At 36.4% G+C, this 22,169-nt stretch overlaps 1 protein-coding gene and 1 non-coding gene across 6 annotated transcripts in view; both read right to left on the bottom strand.

Moving 5' to 3' along the window:
- psip1a (PC4 and SFRS1 interacting protein 1a) overlaps nt 1–22,169 on the bottom strand; it is a 198,435-nt gene that overhangs the window by 162,955 nt on the left and 13,311 nt on the right. For 4 of the 5 annotated variants that reach the window (XM_042755423.1, XM_042755461.1, XM_042755299.1 and 1 more), the window contains exons 2-4: nt 6,105–6,198; nt 5,879–5,955; nt 5,574–5,712 (exon numbers count right to left, since the gene is read on the bottom strand). In XM_042755423.1, coding sequence (XP_042611357.1) covers nt 5,574–5,712; nt 5,879–5,955; nt 6,105–6,176 — 288 coding nt within the window. In that variant the 5' untranslated portion in view covers nt 6,177–6,198. Of the gene's footprint in view, nt 1–5,573; nt 5,713–5,878; nt 5,956–6,104; nt 6,199–6,338; nt 6,390–22,169 lie in introns of all 5 variants that reach the window. The other variant, XM_042755354.1, reaches the window with a different exon arrangement.
- trnal-caa lies at nt 2,725–2,836 on the bottom strand. Its single transcript has 2 exons — nt 2,799–2,836; nt 2,725–2,770 (listed from the first exon to the last, which is right to left on the bottom strand). It is a non-coding gene; the product is annotated as a tRNA-Leu (tRNA).

Genomic DNA, 22,169 nt, shown 5'->3' with positions numbered 1-22,169 from the left:
GAACATCTCCATCACATTTTAACAATACTGTGGTAATACTGATAACCGTGATAATTTTGGTCACTATAATCGTGAAAAGAAATTTTCATACCGTTACATCCCTATTACCCACCCTAACAAAGCTGAAATGTGGTTCTTTATTCACTAAAGTAAGTTTAATCTTACCATATCCCAAAACTCACTCTCCTGTTATTTAATAGATTAAATGCACTAGAATTATATTGAATAGTACGTGGAGACAAGTTTTTAATTAAAATATTCATATTAATCAAGAATTTATTGACTTTTAATGCACTTTATTTCGAAATGTACAGAAATACGTACTTCCATATGTCCTTTAGTTATGATTATTTCTTTTATTCACAATATTATTTATTATTAAGGTCTCATTTCAGTTTTAGCTTGGCTTTAGTTTTGTATTTATTCCAGTTTATATGAAAAGGTTCATGTAGCATGAATTAAAATTCATATACAGAGTAAAACCTTTTCACTGAACACATTAAAAATAAGTCTGAAAAAGTTGTGGGAAGCGTGGTGGTGGTGACGCTGTTTAGAGGAGGATTATGGCCCTGTTGCAGGTTGTACCCGTGGGCCCTGTTTAAAATTGTTTAAAACTATTTATTTATTTGTACTATTTACACAATGTTTTTTTTTTCTCTTATTTCTTTTTCTTTTTTCAAGTTTTTAGGTGTCCAGGTACAGAAACCAAACAATCAAATGTAAAAAGCATTATCTTCTCTGTATAAATTAAATATAGATTAATTGTCCTTAACACTGCAAAGCAATTCAGTCAAGAGCAGAGGGTGATTTTCTCTCTTTCATTTTCTTGGATTAACTTTAAGGCAGTGGTTCTCAAAGTGTGGGGAGAGTATTGCAGGGAGTGTGGGGTTGAGTATTGCAGGGGGGGTTTAATCAGTTGGGTTTTGTCGCACCGTGCCGCATCAAGTGTAGACCGTGTCACTGATTATAATGGGTTCTACTGTATTTTACCTCTCACGTCTGGTGTAGACACAGTGTTTAATGTCTTTGGTGAGGAGGAAAGTCTGTGTGTGTCCTATACCTTAGCGTACAGCATGAAACCCACAAAAATAAATAAATAAATAAATTTAAAAAATTCTCTATATGCTATTTTTCAATGTTTCAAGTGATGAAGTGTTTTTTTGTGTGTGTGTTTGTGTGTGTTGTTTTTTTTTTTCCTGTAGGTTTATTTTCATTTAAAAAAAAAAAATCATACATTTTTCAGATTGTTTAGTGAAATTATTTGGTAGTTTGGGATGGGGATTCAGGATGGGGGGGGTTCATATTTTTTATAGGTTTTAAAGGGGGGCACGACCAAAAAAGATTGAGAACCACTGCTTTAAGGACAGTGACTGCAGCTAGTAAACTAGGCGATGTCCCTTTAAAGGATATGCATCCAATATTATGATACAATATAATGATTTCTCTCTCAACTATTTACGTTCACTTTAGACACTTAATCGACTTTTTTTTTTTTTTTTTTTTTTTTTTGAGGATACTCTCCAGTACGGGTATTTTGACATAATTTTGTATGTATTTGTCTGTTCAAGAGCAAGAAGAGGCAAAACTAAATTCGTGGTTCAAGCACTATGAGACACTTCTCTCTATGTGTGCGCTGTGCACCATGGTGTTAAATTGGGCTTTTTCGCAACCTTTTGTGTTTACATGTTTAAACTGGCCATTTGTATTTGTTCGTTCAGGCACAGGAGGACGTGAGGGAGAGCTCGGTTCGCTGTTCACGCGAACTGAGACGCGTCTCTGTCTGCGCACCAAACACGGCGTGCTCAGGGGCGTGTCTACGTGGTGGCCAGGGGTGGTGCCGGCCACCCCAGGTGCCCCCCCACCAGATGTCTTGCGATAGGCTTGTTTTTAGTAAATTTCTAACTGCATCTGACAGTGGCGGATCCTGACATGTTTAGCTACCTATAGAGACGCTTTCTTCTCCTCTTTATACTTAATTTTAGGCGGTTTCTATAGCATGATATATGACAAATATCGAGCATGCATAATGTGACGTGATGATCAATGTAAAGCCGTGGTCACACTACACTTTTCGTTCCATCGACTTCCATTCATATGCATGCGAATGCATCAGACCGGAAACGCAAGCCTGTGTTAAAATTTTTCGCATTTGGCTGCGTTCCAAAGTTCAAACTTGGTGAATTTTGCCCTGTGAATTTGCATCACGTGACACCGTGTGACCAACGGCAGATCGATACATCACAGCATGACCTTCTATCTGAATTAAAAGAATAAAAGTCTAAAACTGCAGCGCTGCAGGAAAGTTGAGTAGATTGTATGTTTTTACGTTTTAGGTGTATTGTTGTTTATGTGTTGAATTTAAGTTTTTAAAAAGACGCTGCAGAGCATGAAAGTGAAAAAGTGAAAGTGGCGTGACATACAGCCAAGTATGGTGACCCATACTCGGAATTCGTACTCTGCATTTAATCCATCCAAAGTGCACACACACAGCAGTGAACACACACACACTGTGAACACACACCCAGAGCAGTGGGCTGTGGCACCCGGGGAGCAGTTGGGGGTTCGGTGCCTTGCTCAAGGGTCATGGTATTGAAGGTGGAGAGAGCACTGTACATTCACTCTCCCCACCTACAATTCCTGCCGGCCCGAGACTCGAACTCGCAACCTTTGGATTGCGAGTCCGACTCTCTAACCATTAGGCCACAACTTCCCCAAAAGAGCCTTTGTCAGCAGTGGGATTTGAACCCACATCTCCATTTGGAGACCAGAGACCTCAGCAACTGAGAAGGGTGAAATTTCTTGAGTCTGGTGCCTTAGACCACTCGGCCATTCTGACATTGACATAACGTCATATTGTGACCATTACAGCGTCCGAACGAATTTTATATGGTAAAAGTGTAGTGTGACCCGGCTTAATGCACAAGGACGAATCTCTCCACTCGCAAGCGGATTTCCGTCACTCACACAAAACTGGATGTGTGCTTTTAAATATACATTGTTATTTTATGAATGGTCTCTGCTCTTGCTCAGATATTGCGTGTACACGCTCAAATGTTGTCTCTGCCTCAATAGCCCCTTTCACACTGCGATTCCGGCAAATACACTTCGACACGGCATTAGTTCTGGCTTTTGTTCACACAGCGCTTGTTCCGGGACTGAACCCGGCAATGTTACTAGGTCCCCGACCCGGGTTCAATCCCGGAATCAATCCCGGAACGTGTTTGCTTTCATACAGAAGTCGACCCGGCAATGTTCCGGCAATTTGCCGGGTCCGACGTGCAGTGTGAAAGGGGCTAATGAAGACTAGAAGAGCTTCTCTAGTTATTTATTTTATTAATAGCCTTATTTTAGTTGAGTGCTTAAATTGTAAATATGCATTTAGTTGATTATTTTATTTAGTGCATTTGTATTTTGTTTTTGTATATAGTTTTGCAATAAAAGCATATCAACCAGGGTGCTTCTGAAATTAGTGAGGGTGTCCTAATGCACATTTTCACATATTTTGTTCCGTCTATTGATATGGTTATCACTGTGTCAATCACTGCTACTTTTAGAGCGAATCCCGCATAAATATGCAGATGTCATTGTCGAAACTTTGCAACGTGTGTGGTCAAAAAACAAAGTTCTACATTTTAAATGGATTACTATAAACTAGAAAGTTTGCTAAGAATGCTCATAACCACTAAAAAGCTGTCACTCTTTGTTTAGTAAGTGTTTACAAAATGTATTATAACATACATAGTGCCGCAAACCAACCAACGCCCCAGACTGGCCCCCCCATTTAAAATTCTCTAGACATGCCCCTGGGCGTGTGAGTACTAAGTTGATTTTTTTCCACATCTTCTTATTGAATGCTTTAAACTCTTCTGAATGTTTAATTTGGCAAGGCCTAAAAACACGTGTAAATGATAAGTTTTTCTGACGACACGCAGCAGTGGCCCATCTGCTGTCCTGAGCATCTTTTTAGGCTGGCCTCGGTTGAGATTGCCAGGGGCCCCCCCTCAGCTGTGGGCCCCTATAATCGTCACCACCTTTCACCCCACTATCGACGGCCATGATTTCGGTACAGCAGGGGGAAAACTTTTTTTTGTTTGTTTTTTTATTAAACAGTGGTTTACTGAACAAATTGCTCTTTCTTTAAATAAAATCAGTTAGGCCTATAATTAAAATTTCTTTAAAAATCTACCTCAGCTTATGCTCTAAACTACAGTGAGCCCTTTTACATTAGGCCTACTATAAGGTTACAGTTAACAACAGAGCCCAAACTTAAATTTAATTACTATTTATTTTTTTACATATGACAAGCAAGACTCAACTTAAAAAATAAAAAATTACGCAAACATGTAAATTGCACATAAAGCAGTTTTTAAATTAACTTCTAAAAATTCAGTTTGTTGTTGAAATATATTCATTTACACAGTGCCTCTCATAATCCGTTTCAAAACAGATTTATTTACAAATTAAATAATTAAGACAACACTAACAGGTAAAGTAAAATATAATGAGTATATAGTCACAAAATGCTCTTCTCTGCACTTCATTTATAGCGAATAACGAGCTGTGGACAGTGATGATTTGCCTTAGGTAAATGAAATGCTACATGACATTTTGTTTACAAATGGTTTTATTGCTGTCTTTCCCAGGTTGAAACACTGATTGAGTGATTAAATGAGGCGTGAGATGTTCATTCATGTTTATTTCGCATTAAATCTAGTAGTAAAGAGGTAGGGATGATCTCCATTGGCATGAAAAGACCTGATAAAAAGCCTACGGAGAACGGGAAGCAGGAGAGAGAGACTGGACTGAGAGCTTGTATGTGCTTGGCGAGGCTGAGTGCCATGGACTATTAAGAAATGAAGCGATTGTTTGAACTGACTATTTTGGAAAGAAGCACAGCACAACTTTTGTTTGTGCCTCATTTTCATTTAATAAAACACACAAGTCTCAGTAACCCAACCCTGTCTTCTTCCTTCCACCCTCTGAACCTCATCACACTCACCCATCTTAAATCAAGAAAATTTTATCAATGAGTAGCCATCTCCTGATCCAGAATATGATAACCCTAAATGGCCCATTAAGGAAGGATGGAACAGCTAAATGAATTTACAGTTCACCCCCACTGTTCTCAACTCTAGATATCACCTAAGCAGATCATTCAAGACTTTGATGAAAAACTGAAACAACCATAAGCAGAAAATTTACAGAAATATTCACAGAAGTGCAACAAAAATATTGGATACTGATAGGCAGTTTAGTTTGGACCTGATCTAACATGAACTAACAATGATCAGTTGTATTTCTTAACTGATGTTATGAAAAAATAATAACTTCTCTCCTAAATGCACCTTTTTCCCATTGTAAATACTAGTAAATGCATTACCACCATAAGAGCCATGATAAAAGCAATTACCATGATATGACAATTTCATACTCTGGCATGTCTAGTATGTATGTGGATTTCTTTTACGCATTTCTGCAATTCTGTGCACAGATGTGAGTCTATTGCATTTGTGGGAAGTTTTGATATGGCTTTCACTCCATGCCAAAAAAAAAAAAAAAAACAGTAAGAGTACCTTATGTCCGTTAAGCTCCACTTTAGGGTTGTTTTCAATCTCCCACAAGCCTTCATTAAAACCCTTCCTTTTATTAGGTTTGCCATACTTGTCTTTGTTAGGCAAATAGGGAAAGATGTCTTTTGGACCCAAGAATGCTCTGAAATGTTAAAAAGAAAGCATATAATACATAACTATCACATCTATTTAACCATAACTCAACTGCAGTATCAGGACTCAAATTAACCTGCCATTTCGATTTTGACCATTTGAAGCTCCACAACAATACATCACTTAAGTAAAGATTTTGACAAATCTCTACTTACGTTTCATGAGTGCCAAAAAAGAAGATAGGAAACTTTATATTTGATGGTTTGACAGCTCCATATGGAATCTCATCAATCTGAAATAGCATAGTAGCATATATTAAACATGAAACAGCAGTATACATAAACACTAAATAGCAAAGCACTAAATAATAACAATAGCATTTGAGTAATAATAATAATAATAAACATAATAATAAAAGGTCATTTAGTAGTGTTTTCTCACCCTTGCAGGCCAGTGGGGATAACCCTTCATTTTAGCAAAAATCAGATCGCCAGGTTTGAAATCCCAAGCCATGTCAAGACAGATGGATCACCTCCTTTGGGACATATCAAAACATTTCCATTATTTGTTCTAGAATACTGAATTATCTCTGTGCCTCAAGACACCACTCATCAATTAGGCTTCATCACATTATCCTCATCACAACACAGCGACATTGCTGAAAGGGATAGTTACCCAAAAATGAACATTTTGTCATTATGTAGCTTCAGTCTGCATCCAGAACACCTGAAAAGAGATTGTCAACCCCTCAGAGGACCTCAGATTATGCTAACCTTGAAACAACATACAGAACTACAAAATTTTGCTATAAGTTTGATTGCATCATATAATAATTGCTGTTAATAGTGTTCATCCTGTTTGTTTATGTCTTTAATTGATTTTTTTAATATTTCTGCCATATGCACATAAACTGACAGTCGTCACTGATAAGCTACTACTAAATATTGTAGAAACTTAATTTTCTGTAAAGTTGCTTTGCAATGATTTGTATCGTAAAAAGCGCTATACAAATAAACTTGAATTGAATTGAATGTATTCACTTTCATGTTGTTCCAAACCTGTATGAATTTTTCTGCTGTTTAACACAAAAGAAGATATTCTGATTTTCATAGTTCCCTTTCTTTCGGTCACTTTCGACACTGTTGGAGTTCTGACACTAGGGGTCAGTCTTGGAAACCCAAACACCTCTGACATATTCATAAAAGGCCAATGAAATTGGAAAGTGTCAGTGAATTCTCCTTACCTCTTAAACATATAAGTATAGCGAGATACCAGGGTGTTTCAACTGCGACCTTTGAGCACTAATTTCCCCTAAGCAAATTTCTCTAAAAGAGCAGTCATGGCAGATTGTGTGTATTGCAATATACCTTTCTGTTCTTGTCCTTCTGGGTGTGGTCATTTCATGTCTCTCTCAGATGGGCACGATTGCTATCTTCAATGTTTGGGTCAGACCCATGCTGAAACAGCTTTCGTGGATGGCTCATGATGTTACCCATGTTCTGTCTGTGGTTTTCATTCTTTTTTTTTTTTTTTAAATGAGAGGCACCTCAGATGCTTCCTGTTCTGGTCCTTCTACACAGAGATGCAAGGGGAGAATTTCCACTGGGTAAATCCCTGTGGACCTCCCATTTCTCCACTAACTAGTGTCTTGTGGTTGAGTTTCTGGTTAAATTTAAGAGGGTGTCTCAGGGCAAGCTTGTTTTTAATTCAGGGCTCATAATGAGGATGAACTGTCAGTTGCAGCATTGGAGAGTGGACTAGAGCCGTCTGACGCTGAAGACTCTACTGAGCCCTCAACTTCGGGTGCAGCAGCTCAGTCTGAGGCCGACATGGAAATGGCAGCCATGCTTGTCCAGGTAGCCAAAAGCATCCAGCATGAGTGGATTCTTCCATCCAGTCACCTGAGCACTAGTGGCTTGATGATTGGTTCTTGGGGTAAGCACAATGCACAGCCATGGCCACGAGATGAAGATGGTACAGCAGCACATATCACATGACCACCATGCACAGACAGACATATTTCTGTAGGCAGGTTTTCCCCTTGAACAGGTATCCAGACAAATCACAGTAACAACGGAAGGGACAAATGGGACCCACAGAGATTTGGTACTGGATCAGTGCTTTCCTTCCTCCGAGAGGGCCTGGACAGGCACCTGTCTCCATCCACCTTAAAAGTGTGGCTGCAATAGTAGCAAACCACGACACTGTGGATGGGAGATCGGTATGAAAGTACAATCTTACTATTAGATTACTCTAAAAGGTGCACAGAGATTAAATCCTCCAAGAACACACCTTATCCCTTCTTAGGATCTCTCTTTGGTCTCACAGGCCCTACAGGGAGATCCGTTTGAGTCTTTACATTGCCCTTTCCATGAAGATACTGTATATCTGGTTCCCACACAATGTTTCAGGTAATCTGAACAGCTTTTTGTCTGCTTTCTCCAGCAGAAGGAGAAGGCTGTCTCCAAACAGAGAATATCCCACTGAATTGTGGATGCAATTCTCCTGGCATATCAAGCCGAGCTTTACCACACCCCATAAGAGTGAAGGGTGCACTCGACCAGGGGCATTGCTGCTTGTTCGGCCATAGTGAATGGTGTCTTGTTAGCATACTGTACATACTGTAGAGCTGCAGGCTGGGCTACATCTAATACCATGACCAGATTATATAATCTGCACAGGGAACCAGTCTCATCTAGAGTTCTGAGTACCAACAGATGAACCCAGATAACCTGTAGGGTGTACAGCTTGCATTCAGTGCCTTTCCCTCTCTGAGGTGATAATGTGTGCTGATCAGGTCCCGTTTTTAGTTTCCCTTGAGTGGTGAACCCTGAATACTTCAGAGGTGTTTGGGCTCCCAAGAGTGACCCCTAGTGTTGGAACTGACACAATGTTTCTGTTCCCTCCTTCAGGGAAGACGAGACCGAGACATTTTTCCTCCATATTATGGAAGTCAATGACTACCAGCAATTGATTATCAACAAGCTTCAAAATATGATCGTATGTGTTTAACAGGAGGAGGAAACTTAATCATGTTTGGAACAACTTAATGGTGAGTAAACAACAGAATTTTAAGTTTTAGGTCTAAGTGAAGAAAAAATTAGTTTTTCTTTGTGCAGCTTTCATCGCGAATGTAGACATTTGCACTCTGTTCTGCTGTCATTGTTTGCAGGTCTAAAACCTTTGCTTGTGAGTTTTGAATTAAACTGCATTTCAGCGGGCGGCATCTAAGCACCAAAATGAAAGACCAGTTTCTATTGATCCCACTCCTTTGGCGCGATAGTTTGACTACACTCACTTTATGGTCCCACTCCTGCAGTCAAACAGAGTGAGACTGTAGCAACGGAGAGCCACAAATCGTTGTCTCATGTCATAAACCATCATGTAAAAACGTGCAGAAGTTAACCAGTTGACAATCATATATAATTAAGACAAACCATATATCATTAGAAGTATTAAAGTCTATTCTATATTTCAACACTGCTTATGATTATGGTTAGTGACTGTTTTTAATTATTTATTTTTTTAATTACTGTAATGACTACACATCAAACATGCCAAACCTACTGATAGGACATACAAGCGCATATATGTACAAGCACATATGCTTTTTTTTTTTTGTTAATTTTAATAAAAAAAAATGCACATGGAGAAATATTGATGGATTCCCATGTTTATGTCATACTTCTTTTGAAAGAATTTTTATTTCTATAAATTTTCCACTAAATTATGTGATCTGATAAATGTGTTTCTGTTCCAGGTCAAATGATTCCCAGACAGATGATTTGCTAATCCTTACCCTTCTATGATGAAATCCTGTAAATTTCCACGTTCCGTCTTTGTACATAACTAACATAAAGAAACATATTGTACATATTGTTCAGCTTAAACAAAGCTAATAAATATATGATCACAGGTTTGTATGTATGTGTTTTTGTTTTGTTATGTGTAGCTTTATGCTAATTTTAGCTATATTGCACATCACCAGGGGCCCATTTCAATAAGGAGGTTCAACCAGCTCTGAGGTAAAACTTGAACTCTGAGTTGACTTACTATGAGATGGGAAATTCTGAGTTTTCGGGTTCAGAACAGCTGAATTGTGTAAGTTCAGTCAACTCAGTAGGGTGACTGAGTTTAGCGCGTGCACCACAACTATGAAAAGCCATGATCAATGGAGCTCCGAAATGACGATTCACCATGGCAACAGCTCCCGCCAAAAAGACATCTGCATACTTCAGACTCAATACAAGTTTAATTCTTATCACTGTTATAATATCACAGGTGAAAACTGGCAGAAAGGTAGGTTATTGAACTAACAGGCTATTCATTTTCATGGTATCTCACAGACAAAAAATAAATAAATCAATAAAATAATAATAATAATTTAAGTGCATTTTTTCTTATTTTACAAATGATCTGCCAATAGGGTAAGACAAATACAGCAGTGGAATTTAAATATTTTCTTAGCCATAGATCCTATTTACAGTAGGCTAAGTGCAAATAGTGTAAATTAGTGTAAATAGTGCTATATTCTATTTACCATGTAAAAGTAGCAGTTCTTTGCAATAAGTGTAAATAATAGTTAGATGCTATTTATACTTTATACTGGCAGATACATACTATTTGCACCTCAGTATTGCAGACCTGCCAACCTTGGAATTTTTTCAGTGTGGCCCGGGGGTTTGCAAGATTTAATGTTAAATATATTTTTTATAGGTTAATGATCAGGGTCTGCACTCAGTTTGTGATATTCCTGTTATACAGCATTTCAGAGTAAACAGTACGGATGCAACAATACAGTTAGCCCACGGTTCAATAAATACCTCAGTTTTTTTTTAATTGTTTTTACCACAGTTTTTGGTTTAGTTCTTTTTTGCTATTTTTTAAATGCTATTAAAAAAAATATATATTATTTTTATGGATTGGCCATTATTTAGTGCTACAAACACATGTGTGTTTCATTCACACTGGATGCCTGAGGGTGCCCTCGCGCAAAAAATCCACATATACAGGTGCATCTCAATAAATTAGAATGTCTTGGAAAAGTTCATTTATTTCAGTAATTCAACTGAAATTTGTGTATTAAATAAATTCAATGCACACTGAATTCTTTGGTCCTTTTAATTGTGATGATTTTGGCTCACATTTAACAAAAACCCACCAATTCACTCTCAACAAATACTTCATAAGACCAATAAAAAAATAAAAATAAAAACATTTTTAGTGAATTGTTGGCCTTCTGGAAAGTATGTTCATTTACAGTACATGTACTCAATACTTGGTAGGGGCTCCTTTTGCTTCAATTACTGCCTCAATTCGGCGTGGCATGGAGGTGATCAGTTTGTGGCACTGCTGAGGTGGTATGGAAGCCCAGGTTTCTTTGACGGTGGCCTTCAGCTCATCTGCATTTTTTGGTCTCTTGTTTCTCATTTTCCTCTTGACAATACGTCTGGTGAGTTTGCGGGCCAGTCAAGCACACCAACACCATGGTCATCTAACCAACTTTTGGTGCTTTTGGGAGTGTGGGCAGGTGCCAAATCCTGCTGGAAAATGAAATCAGCATCTTCACAAAGCTGGTCAGCAGAAGGAAGCATGAAGTGCTCCAAAATTTCTTGGTAAATGGGTGCAGTGACTTTGGTTTTCAAAAAAACACAATGGACCAACACCAGCAGATGACATTGCACCCCAAATCATCACAGACTGTGGAAACTTAACAATGGACTTCAAGCAACTTGGGCTATGAGCTTCTCCACCCTTCCTCCAGACTCTAGGACCTTGGTTTCCAAATAGAATACAAAACTTGCTCTCATCTGAAAAGAGGACTTTGGACCTCAGGGCAACAGTCCAGTTCTTCTTCTCCTTAGGCCAGGTAAGACGCCTCTGATGTTGTCTGTGGTTCAGGAGTGGCTTAACTGTAGCCAAATTCCTTGACACGTCTGTGTGTGGTGGCCCTTGATGCCTTGACCCCAGCCTCAGTCCATTCCTTGTGAAGTTCACTCAAATTTTTGAATCGATTTTGCTTAACAATCCTTATAAGGCTGCGGTTCTCTCAGTTGGTTGTGCATCTTTTTCTTCCACACTTTTTTCTTCCACTCAACTTTCTGTTAACATGCTTTGGATACAGCACTCTGTGAACAGCCAGCTTCTCTGACAAGGAATGTTTGTGGCTTACCCTCCTTGTGAAGGGTGTCAATGATTGTCTTCTGGACAACTGTAAGGTCAGCAGTCTTCCCCATGATTGTGTAGCCTAGTGAACCAAACTGAGACCATTTTAAAGGCTCAGGAAACCTTTGCAAGTGTTTTGAGTTGATTAGCTGATTGGCATATCACCATATTATAATTAGTTGAGATAGTGAATTGGTGGGTTTTTGTTAAATGTGAGCCAAAATCATCACAATTAAAAGAATCAAAAACTTAAACTACTTCAGTCTGTGTGCATTGAATTTAATACACGAGTTTCACAATTTCAGTTGAATTACTAAATAAATGAACTTTTCCATGACATTCTAATTTTAATTTACTGAGATGCACCTGTACATTATAGAAGAAATAAAACTCAGAACGCTCTAGGAAATTCCTAATATGGACAAAAACAGCCAGCTATCACTGTGTATGCAAGAAGACAGAAACATTTTGAATGATGACATTCAAAAAGAACATTAAGATAATAAACACTGTACTGCGACAATAATTTAATAATTTAATAATTAAGTAACATTATATTTATAATCCACTGCTAATCAACTATATTCCAATGTAGAATTTATTTCTGCGTCATTCAGTGATAAGAAGCCACATCAGATCAAGAGGGAAATTATTTTAAATACTTGTCTGATGTTGTGCAGTAAAATAATGTTATAATGATCTTTTTTGTTGTTGGACAAAAGGTTTAATAATTTTTATTTTTTTTTATTTTTTTACAAAGGAAGATGCTCGGCGTGTGCTGCTTTTTCAGATGCAGGCGTTTCCTCATCTTAGCACGGAGACTCACGGACACACAAACAGAGCCAGCTTGGAGAGAAATAAAACACAGACATTTAAAAGCAAAATCCAAAACGGTCTGATTGGTTGAACTCTTCATCTTTTTCTGTTGCTTGTTTTGAATACTGCACGTACTGGATAGAGGCGTTACCAGGTTTTTTTTTTGTTGTTGCGCAGTTTAGAGTGACAAATTGTACCAGCATACTTTGAGGTCAAAATGCGTATTCGCTACGCAAAATGCGCACAGGATGGCAGGTCTTGTATTGTTGTACATTAACTGGATGCAATAATAACAGAGTGTAAATGATTAAATTTATTAAAATTATAAATACTTCGATCATTATTAAACACTTGTTAGGCACTTTACTTCCACTTTGATTTTCTTCATTTTTATTGAAAATAAATTCTAATGTGATATTCTAAAGTGAGAAAAAGCGAGCTCTGCAAAAGCCGGACTCGAACCCGGTCAATCATGTCACAAGCTAGTTCTCCGCTCCCATTCTGAAACGGAAAACCCAGAGTTTCCCTCATTTCAGGGTTAACATATAGGGTTTTCACTTAACCTCCTTTCTGAAACGGGCCCCAGGTGACTATATTACTGTTACAAAGGTGTGCAGAACCAAAGGAGGCCAAGATCAAAATGTAGAAGGTTTATTAACAAAGATAAAAGTAGGGGTGCACGATAAATATCTGCCGTTAATTAATGCACATCTTGTTAGTAAAGCCGGTTCTCTAAATCAGCTGTAATTTTATGCTGATAATTTGTTAACTGACAAGCAGCTTGTCAGTTAACAACGGCTCCGTGTAGTAAACGCTGCTCTATGTGAAATCAGCACCTGATGGAATTTACAGCTGATTAGAGAACCGGCTTTACTAACGAGATGTGCATTAATTATCGGCAGATATTTATTGTGCACCCCTGGATAAGAGTACAAATATAAACTTAAAGGTATCAGGAGAACAAGGAGTGCAAGAAACAAAACTGAGCAAACTAATGCAGCAGCCAAACACAGACAAGACCTCACAACAAACACATGAAACACTAGAGCTTAAATTACATACAGTGTACAGGGTAACAAGCTAACAAGGGGAACACAAAACATCAAGAGCAAATCAAGGTGAAAAACTACAAAATACGGCACACAAGACAGGAAATGAAACAAAATTTCAAACAGACAAAGAACATGTAAAAATGACATCTTGAATTTTGTTAAAACAATTTAGATAAGGTAATAATTAAATGTTTGATTTCTTTTCTAAAAATATGTTTGATAAAAGGTGGGTAAATGTATATTAGGGTGAAAGAGACATGGTCATCACAATGCAGCCTTCACACAGTATGGCCATCATAATGCTGCCTTCACATGCTATTGGAATTATCATAAACACGAGTTTCCTAGTCCAAAACTGGACATGAATGCCTCCCAAGTCATATTTACAACTGTGAAACTAGATAATTATAATTCCCATGCCATGAACTTGAAACATGGCAGAGGGGTGAAGCAACTGTAGTACTGTAAAGTTTTTTTTTCTCCCACAGTTTCTACATTTCTCTTGCCATTACAGTCATGAAAATATATGTATTTCCACAATAAATAGGCAAGAATGAACTCACGAGATCCTAGATTAATTGTAAAGGTTTGATAGAACTTGCTGGAAGACCTGCAAAGAAAGCACTGCAATAGTCCAGCCTAGACAGAACAACACCTTGAGCAAGGAGTAAGGCTGAACGATTAATTGCATTTGCGATAATATCGCAATATGAAAAAAAGTGATTTTTCAATCGCAGAGGCTGCGATTACACTCGGTCACGTGACACGCGGGAGTAAAGAGGTGTGTTGGACTGGACTTGAAGATCGATCGGTGTATGACAAAAGTACTGCGAGAGAAAGCATAAGGAGACGTCCGCTCTCTTATAGCTTTCAGGGTGCTTTCACATCTCTAGTTCGGTTCATTTGGTCCGAACCAAGGGCAAACAATTATACATTGTAGCATTTTTCAGCTTTTTTGGTTCCTTTTCACACCACACTGATTGCTTTGGTTGAAACGAACCAAAATGCAGTCACATGACAACATCCACATCACTCACTGGCCATGACGTATTTCCTAAACTGCTTTTCAATTAGTCAGAATTTACGTGCGGGAAATTCCAACATAAGAGGAAAAGCCAGCAAACACGGAGACAACACAACTATGGAGAGACGACTGCGCGGGCTGGTTTTGCCCCTGGCCATAATCTGTTACATTGTTTGTATACACGACAATATGCAAACAATACATTTCTATAATGAAGCGCGGATGCGGCTTGAAAACAACGTTCTAATGCACTGCAAACGGCGAGCGGGCATCGCTCGTAACTTCAAGCGGAGGCGTACATTAATCCACGAGCTGCCATGCTAAAGTTCAAACTGTCAACAAACACTTTCTCATCCCATACTGCACAGCACAGCTGACTACGGCAGCTGGTTTAGTCCAAAAATGATCAGTACTTTTTGCAGTTGGGTCTGTTCGAGGTCGGATCACGTTCTCACCACAAACGAACCGCTCCAGAGTTCGTTTGAAAGCGTGCGGATACCACCTCTTCAAGCAGGTCTCGGTACGCTTGTTTGGTCCACCTTTGGTGTGCACCCGAGTGCGATTGCCCAAACGAACCACACCAAAGGGGGAAACGAACTCTGGTATGATTCAACCGAACTAAATGAGGCAGGCGTGAAAGCACCCTCACAGTACTTTGATGACACGCACTGATTGGTCTAATCAGTGCTGCTTCAAGTCAAACACATCTAACACATCTACTGGTGGACCCCCCTCGAAACACGATTGGGCTAGTTTTGAGTAGCAATTGGGCGGGTTTTGTTGTGAAAACCTGGCAACTGGCACGCTACACGTGGAAATGTTTGAAAGCGTATAATATGAACGTTTTTTTTTTTTTTTTTTTCTTCCAGCTAGATTTTTTTTTTTTTTTTTTTTTTTTATTAGAATTCAAATAACAACCATACAAACATCACAATAATTCAGATTACAAACATACAGGCATCCCAGTTCGTAAACAAATATTACACATAATAAAAAAAAAAAAAACAGACTTAAAAACTTAATTTTCAATTGAAAAGTTTTGAGTATATATCAATTACTGACATAGCTTTCTTATTTTTTACCAATTTAAGAGACTCAAAATATATATCAGTTTCAATTTGGAAAAATTTAAAACATGGTCTTGATTTGGAAAGTTTAGCTTTATGAATATGGAATTTACCTAGTAAAATAAAGAGATTTACAATATTACATAAACTTCTATTACTACAATCAAAATATGTAATAATCTGTTTCCCTTCAAGCGTTATTGTATGTTTCGTTTTAAATGCCACATAACTTTCAACATTTTTCCAAAATGTAATACAAAATGAACAACCATAAAAGAGATGAGATAAAGATTCTTGTTTAGTCTTACAAAAACTACAAAAATCATCAACAGGTTTGAATTTTGAAATAAACAAATTTGTGGGATATATATTGTGTAATATTTTCAAATGTAATTCCCTAACTTTATTTGTGATACAAAATCTAAAAGGAACAAGCCACGCCTCATGCCAATTAATCTCAGAAAAATGAGAATTCCAGAAAAATTTTCCACGAGGTGTTATTTTCTTTAAACTTAAAAAGCATTTTTTGATATGTTTATTAGTACAATTGCTACTCATAATATCCATACCGTTTATATAAAGAGAAGTATTTAAACCAGAAACTTCGTTTTGTTTTTTATAACTTTTCATTAGTTCTAATATGCCATTAGGTATAGACTTGAAAACAGATTTATATTCTTTGAATGTTATTGGAAATGCCTTCTCTCTGAGAAAAGATTCATACTTAAATAATTGATTATTACCATCAAAAAGATCTTTTAAAAATGTAATATCTCTATCGATCCAATTCTGCAAATAGAGTGACTTGTTCCCTTTAGTAATGCATTCATTATTCCAAATGATGGACTTGTGTGGAGAGAAGTTGTGAGAATGACAGAGCTTCCAAGCCAAAAGAGCTTGTTGATAAAATTGGGATAGTTTTAGCGGCAATCTTGTAATATTGTAGTTACATTTCAATAAAAATTTTAGGCCTCCTACACTATTAAAAATGTTATTGGGGATAAAATACCATAATGATTCAGGTGCTCGCAAACATTCCTTCAACCATTTCACCTTAAAGGTATAATTTAAGTCACCAAAGTCCAAGAGTTCAAAACCGCCTTCATCCTTCGAACCAGAGAGCACCGCTTTTTTAAGGTGATGGTGTCTGTTTTTCCACACAAAATTTGTAAATATGGTATTTATATCTTTACATATTGAATCATGAACATTAAGAGAGAGAGCAGGATAAACAAATCTTGAAATTCCTTCTACTTTAGTCAAAAGAATCCTTCCTAAAATAGAAATATCTCTTTGAAGCCATAAATTTAAAATTGTTTTAGATTTCTTCAATTTAGATGAAAAATTTAGTTGTTGACGTTCCTTGTGATCCTTGCAGATATGAATACCTAAATATTTTACACATTTCTTAACAGGTAAATTAAACTTTTTTCTCTTCAGTCTGATACAGGCATAGGATTTCACATTTAGATTTGTTAAGCATTAAACCCGAAGCAGCAGAGAATTGGTCAATTAGGCTTATAGCATTATCAATTTGATGTTTGTCATTCAAAAAGAGAGCTGTATCATCCGCTAGTTGAGTTACTCTAATTTCCTTACCAAAAATAGACAATCCCTTAATAAAAGGACTATGTTTAATATGTAATGATAGTAATTCAACCACCAGCAGGAACAAAAATGGTGAAATAGGGCAACCCTGGCGAACTGATCTCAGTACAGGGAATCTTTTGGTTGTGATTGGATATAATATCACAGAACTATCAATATTTTTATAAAGCATTTCAACTATAGATATAAAATTTTGTCCGAAATCAAAAATCTGAAGTGCTTTAAGTAAAAAATAGTGTTCTACCGTAGGGCTGCACGATTATGACAAAAATCATAATTGTTGATTATTCCCTTGAAATTGTAATTGCGATTATTAATTACGATTATCTCAATTTACACTGAATGATGTTTATACCACTGTTTGATGCAACTGCATGCCGTATTTTTATATGAAATAAACAAGCGGAAAACACTAACTGAAAAACTTTTAGTGCTTTTTTTTATAGTATTAAGCATCAAATGTCAACTATACATCAGATTGTTTTCTTCTTTAAATTATAAAAAAGTACATATATTAATGGTATTATAATGCTATACTAAAACTAAAATTAAAATAATGGGAAAGATAACATGTAGAAAGAAAAAAATGCACGCAGAATAACATAAGAGGACTTTGAACGATTATGTAATTGTGGCATCCATAATTGTAATCGCGATTAGAAATTCGATTAATTGTGCAGCCCTATTCTACCGTATCAAATGCTTTATAAAAATCAAGAAATACTATCAGTGCATCAGTATTGATGTTATCAGAATAATCCAGCAGGTCTAGAACAAGTCTTATATTGGAGCTAATGTGACGTTTAGATATAAAACCTGTTTGTGTTTCACTTATTATCTCCTTTTAATCTTTTAGCAAAAATTAATGATAAAATTTTGTAGTCAATATTTAAGAGTGTAATAGGTCTCCAATTTTCTATCAATAAATGATCTTTATCAGGCTTAGGGAGAAGACATATTAAACCTTGCTTCATGCTCGAAGACATTTCCTTTTTTAAGATACATTCTTTAAATAAATCAAATAAAGGATTTTCAATCATTTCCCAAAAATGCAAATAAAATTCGACTGAAAGCCCATCATTACCTGGTGATTTACCTTTTTTCATTGAACTAACAGCCTCTGACATTTCCGCTTAAGTAATGGGACAATCGCAATTTAACTTAAATTGTTCAGATATAGTTGGTGTAAATGCTTTAACTGATTCGATGAAATTATCACACTCAATGAATTGAATATTAGACTTATATATATTGCTATAAAATGTACCAACATATCTTGAAATGTCTAAAGAATTAGAGATAATGTTATTATCAATTTTAAGAGTAGTTAAATTATTTCTCTTGCGATTTCGTTTCTCTAAAGCAAAGAAATAACTCGAATTTTTTTCTCCTTGCTCTAGCCATTTTGCTCGCGACCTTACAAAAGCTCCTTTAGCCATATCAATATACATATCATCTATTTCCTCTTTTAATTTTTTCATTATAGTTTCTTCTTCCTCTGAAAGATTATTCTTCATCATTAAAATATTGAAATTATTCATAATACTTAATTCTTTTGCTATATTCTTTTTTTTAATTGCTTTACTTCGTTTAATTGCTATTTCTCTAATTTTAAATTTGAAAAATTCCCATTTTTGTATGTGATTCACATCTTTATTATCAAATATATTTTTTGCTGTTTTTTTGACTAAATCACAAAACTCCTTATCTTTTAATAAATTATTATTTAGTTTCCAATAACCACGTATATTACCATTTTGTTGTTTTGTTCCTGCTAAATGGATTGAAATTAATTTATGATCAGAAAATGGAGCATAATTATGTGATGATTCTGCCACAAATTGCAGACAAGAGGGAGATATAAGCCATAGATCAATTCTAGACTGAGAGGATCTACTAACATTGCTCCAGGTAAATTCGTTAATATCAGGGTTTAGAAAACGCCAAACATCTATAATTGCTAGTTGTTCACAAATGTATGCAGTACTTTTGAATCTCGAATGTGGAGTTAATCTTACAGGTACTCTATCTACAAGATCATCTGGAGCATCATTATAGTCACCTCCAATAATTAAATGTGCCTCTTTATATTTGTTTTTAAAGGCTTCAAGTTTCAAACAAAGTTGTAAAAACATTATTTTTGCTTGAGCTGTATTGTTATAGTTGTATAAATTACAAACTATAAAGAAAGAATTGTCTAATTTGAGAACCAAGATTATCCATCTACCCTCATTTGAGGTCATTGATTCAATGATATCTCCTTTAAATTTATAAAGTAAAATGGCGACACCTGCAGACTGTTGGGAGGCATGACAAAAATAACATGTATCACCCCATTGTGCTTTCCAAAACTTCACATCATCGTCCACCGAATGAGTCTCTTGTAAAAAAATTAAATCAGCATTTTTTCGTCTACTGAATAAGTTATCGCGAATACCTCTTACATTCAAAGATATTATTTTTAAGGAACTAAAAAGGAAGTCTGTCATAATACAAAAAAAGAAAAATAATGAACTGGATGTCTGTTAAAGTTATAAGAACTAAGTTAGTTAAAGAAAAAGAAAAAGGAGACCTGAGATAGAAAATATAAAAGATTAGCTTACCGCTAAGTAGAAAACTCTGAACATGAGTACCTCAATAAACTCCTTAACATTCTTATTTGAACTATTGGAGTGAACATATTGCTCTTTTAACTGTCTACCAAAGAGCAAATTTACCTATAATCGTGTGACATCGTTAACTTTTAAATTTAAATTTTACCTCACATTAAGGGAAGTTTAACAAGTTATGCGGTGTGTCTCACACCATTAATAATGACAGCAGACCCCTGCCATTTCGTTTTCTTTCCGTCAGCACGTGCTTTCTGAACAAGAGGCCAGAGTTTATTTCTGCATTGTCTCTCCAGTTGGGTTAAATCTTCCGTCATTCGAAGGTTCTTTCTCTTCATGACATCAGCGTTGAGAGAAGCTCTCCATAGTCTGAATCTGAAGGTGCGCATGGTGAACTGAATGATGATTGGACGTGTGCTTTTTTATCCTCTCTCGGGCGTCCCAACCCTGTGCACAGTGTCCACCATGAACCCAAGCTTGCTCTTTTTCCTCTGGAATGATTTCCGCAATAATCTCCAGCACCTCCTTCCTCACATCCTCGTTGCTGCTCTCTGGAAGATTCAGAAGACGAAGATTCCATCTCCTACTGTACCGCTCCGACTCTTCTTGTTTCTCCCTCAGGATAGTCATCTGGTCACTCATCTTTTTTACTGCATCCTCAGTACCTTTACACTGAATCTCCAGCCCTTTCACATTTTCTTGCACTTTAGCAATCTCGGCTGTATTTTTCATGACCATTTCTTCAAACTTCAAAAAACGGTCGTTTAAGCCCTTAATAGCTTTTAGGATGTCAGCATTTGACACTGCTTCTTCTTCTTTAGTACAGACTTTCTTAGGATTTGGGCTTTTTGTGGGAGTATAAGGAAGAGGTGCACATAAACCCGAGAACGAACTTTCAGCATCTATGTCCATTAACAAGCCTTCCTTTCTCACCTTCTTAGCATCTCTCTTTGACATCGTAGCACACTTGTCCCGGCTAATTAGCAAAACTTTAGGTTACAACGCACTGCGCACGTGTCCTCGTTTAGCAAGACTTTGGTTAATAAGCAAAGGGCCTTTTATTCGAGTGAAATAACTTACTGGATGTAAGAGCAACGATCCACTCCTTCATTTGTCGATAATACAGTCTTAAAAATTCAATCTAAATCATTAGTACTCGATCAGAGTCTCGGAGCTCAGAATAAGACATCTACACCGGTCGCCATCTTGGACCAACCCCCCCGTATAATATGAACGTACTTCAAAACGGCACATTGAAATTACGCAAGCAGTAGGCTAACAGTGTTACGGTGCATTTCATTACTGAAGACTTCAACCTTAAAATAATAAGGTAACGTTATATATATATATATATATATATATATATATATATATATATATATATATATATAAAACGAGACTTTAAATAAAGACTTTAAATAAATAAGAATACATATATATATATATATATATATATATATATATATATATATATATATATATATATATATATATATATATATTCTTATTTAAAGTCTTTCTAAAGAAGTGGTTCTTAAAGTGTGGGGCGCACAAGTATTGCAGGGGGCACGTGGGCCATCAGCAGAAAAAGAAAATAAATAAAACCGTAAACAGCTTAGAATGGGAGATGGATCGGTTTGTGAAAGGCACAAACCGGCACATTGAAATTACGCAAGCAGTAGGCTAACAGTGTTACGGTGCATTTCATTACTGAAGACTTCAACCTTAAAATAATAAGGTAACGTTATATATATATATATATATATAACGAGACTTTAAATAAAGACTTTAAATAAATAAGAATATATATATATATATATATATATATATATATATATATATATATATATTCTCTTATAAAGTCTTTCTAAAGAAGTGGTTCTTAAAGTGTGGGGCGCACAAGTATTGCAGGGGGCACGTGGGCCATCAGCAGAAAAAGAAAATAAATAAAACCGTAAACAGCTTAGAATGGGAGACGGATCGGTTTGTGAAAGGGACAAAACGGCACATTGAAATTACGCAAGCAGTAGGCTAACAGTGTTACGGTGCATTTCATTACTGAAGACTTCAACCTTAAAATAATAAGGTAACGTTCTATATATATATATATATATATATATATATATATATATATATATATATATATATATAAAACGAGACTTTAA

The sequence above is a fragment of the Cyprinus carpio genome, chromosome A1 (assembly GCF_018340385.1).
Source record: "Cyprinus carpio isolate SPL01 chromosome A1, ASM1834038v1, whole genome shotgun sequence".
NCBI lineage: Eukaryota > Metazoa > Chordata > Actinopteri > Cypriniformes > Cyprinidae > Cyprinus > Cyprinus carpio.
Note: the sequence above shows the minus strand (reverse complement) of the source record. Positions and strands in the feature narration are given on the sequence as shown.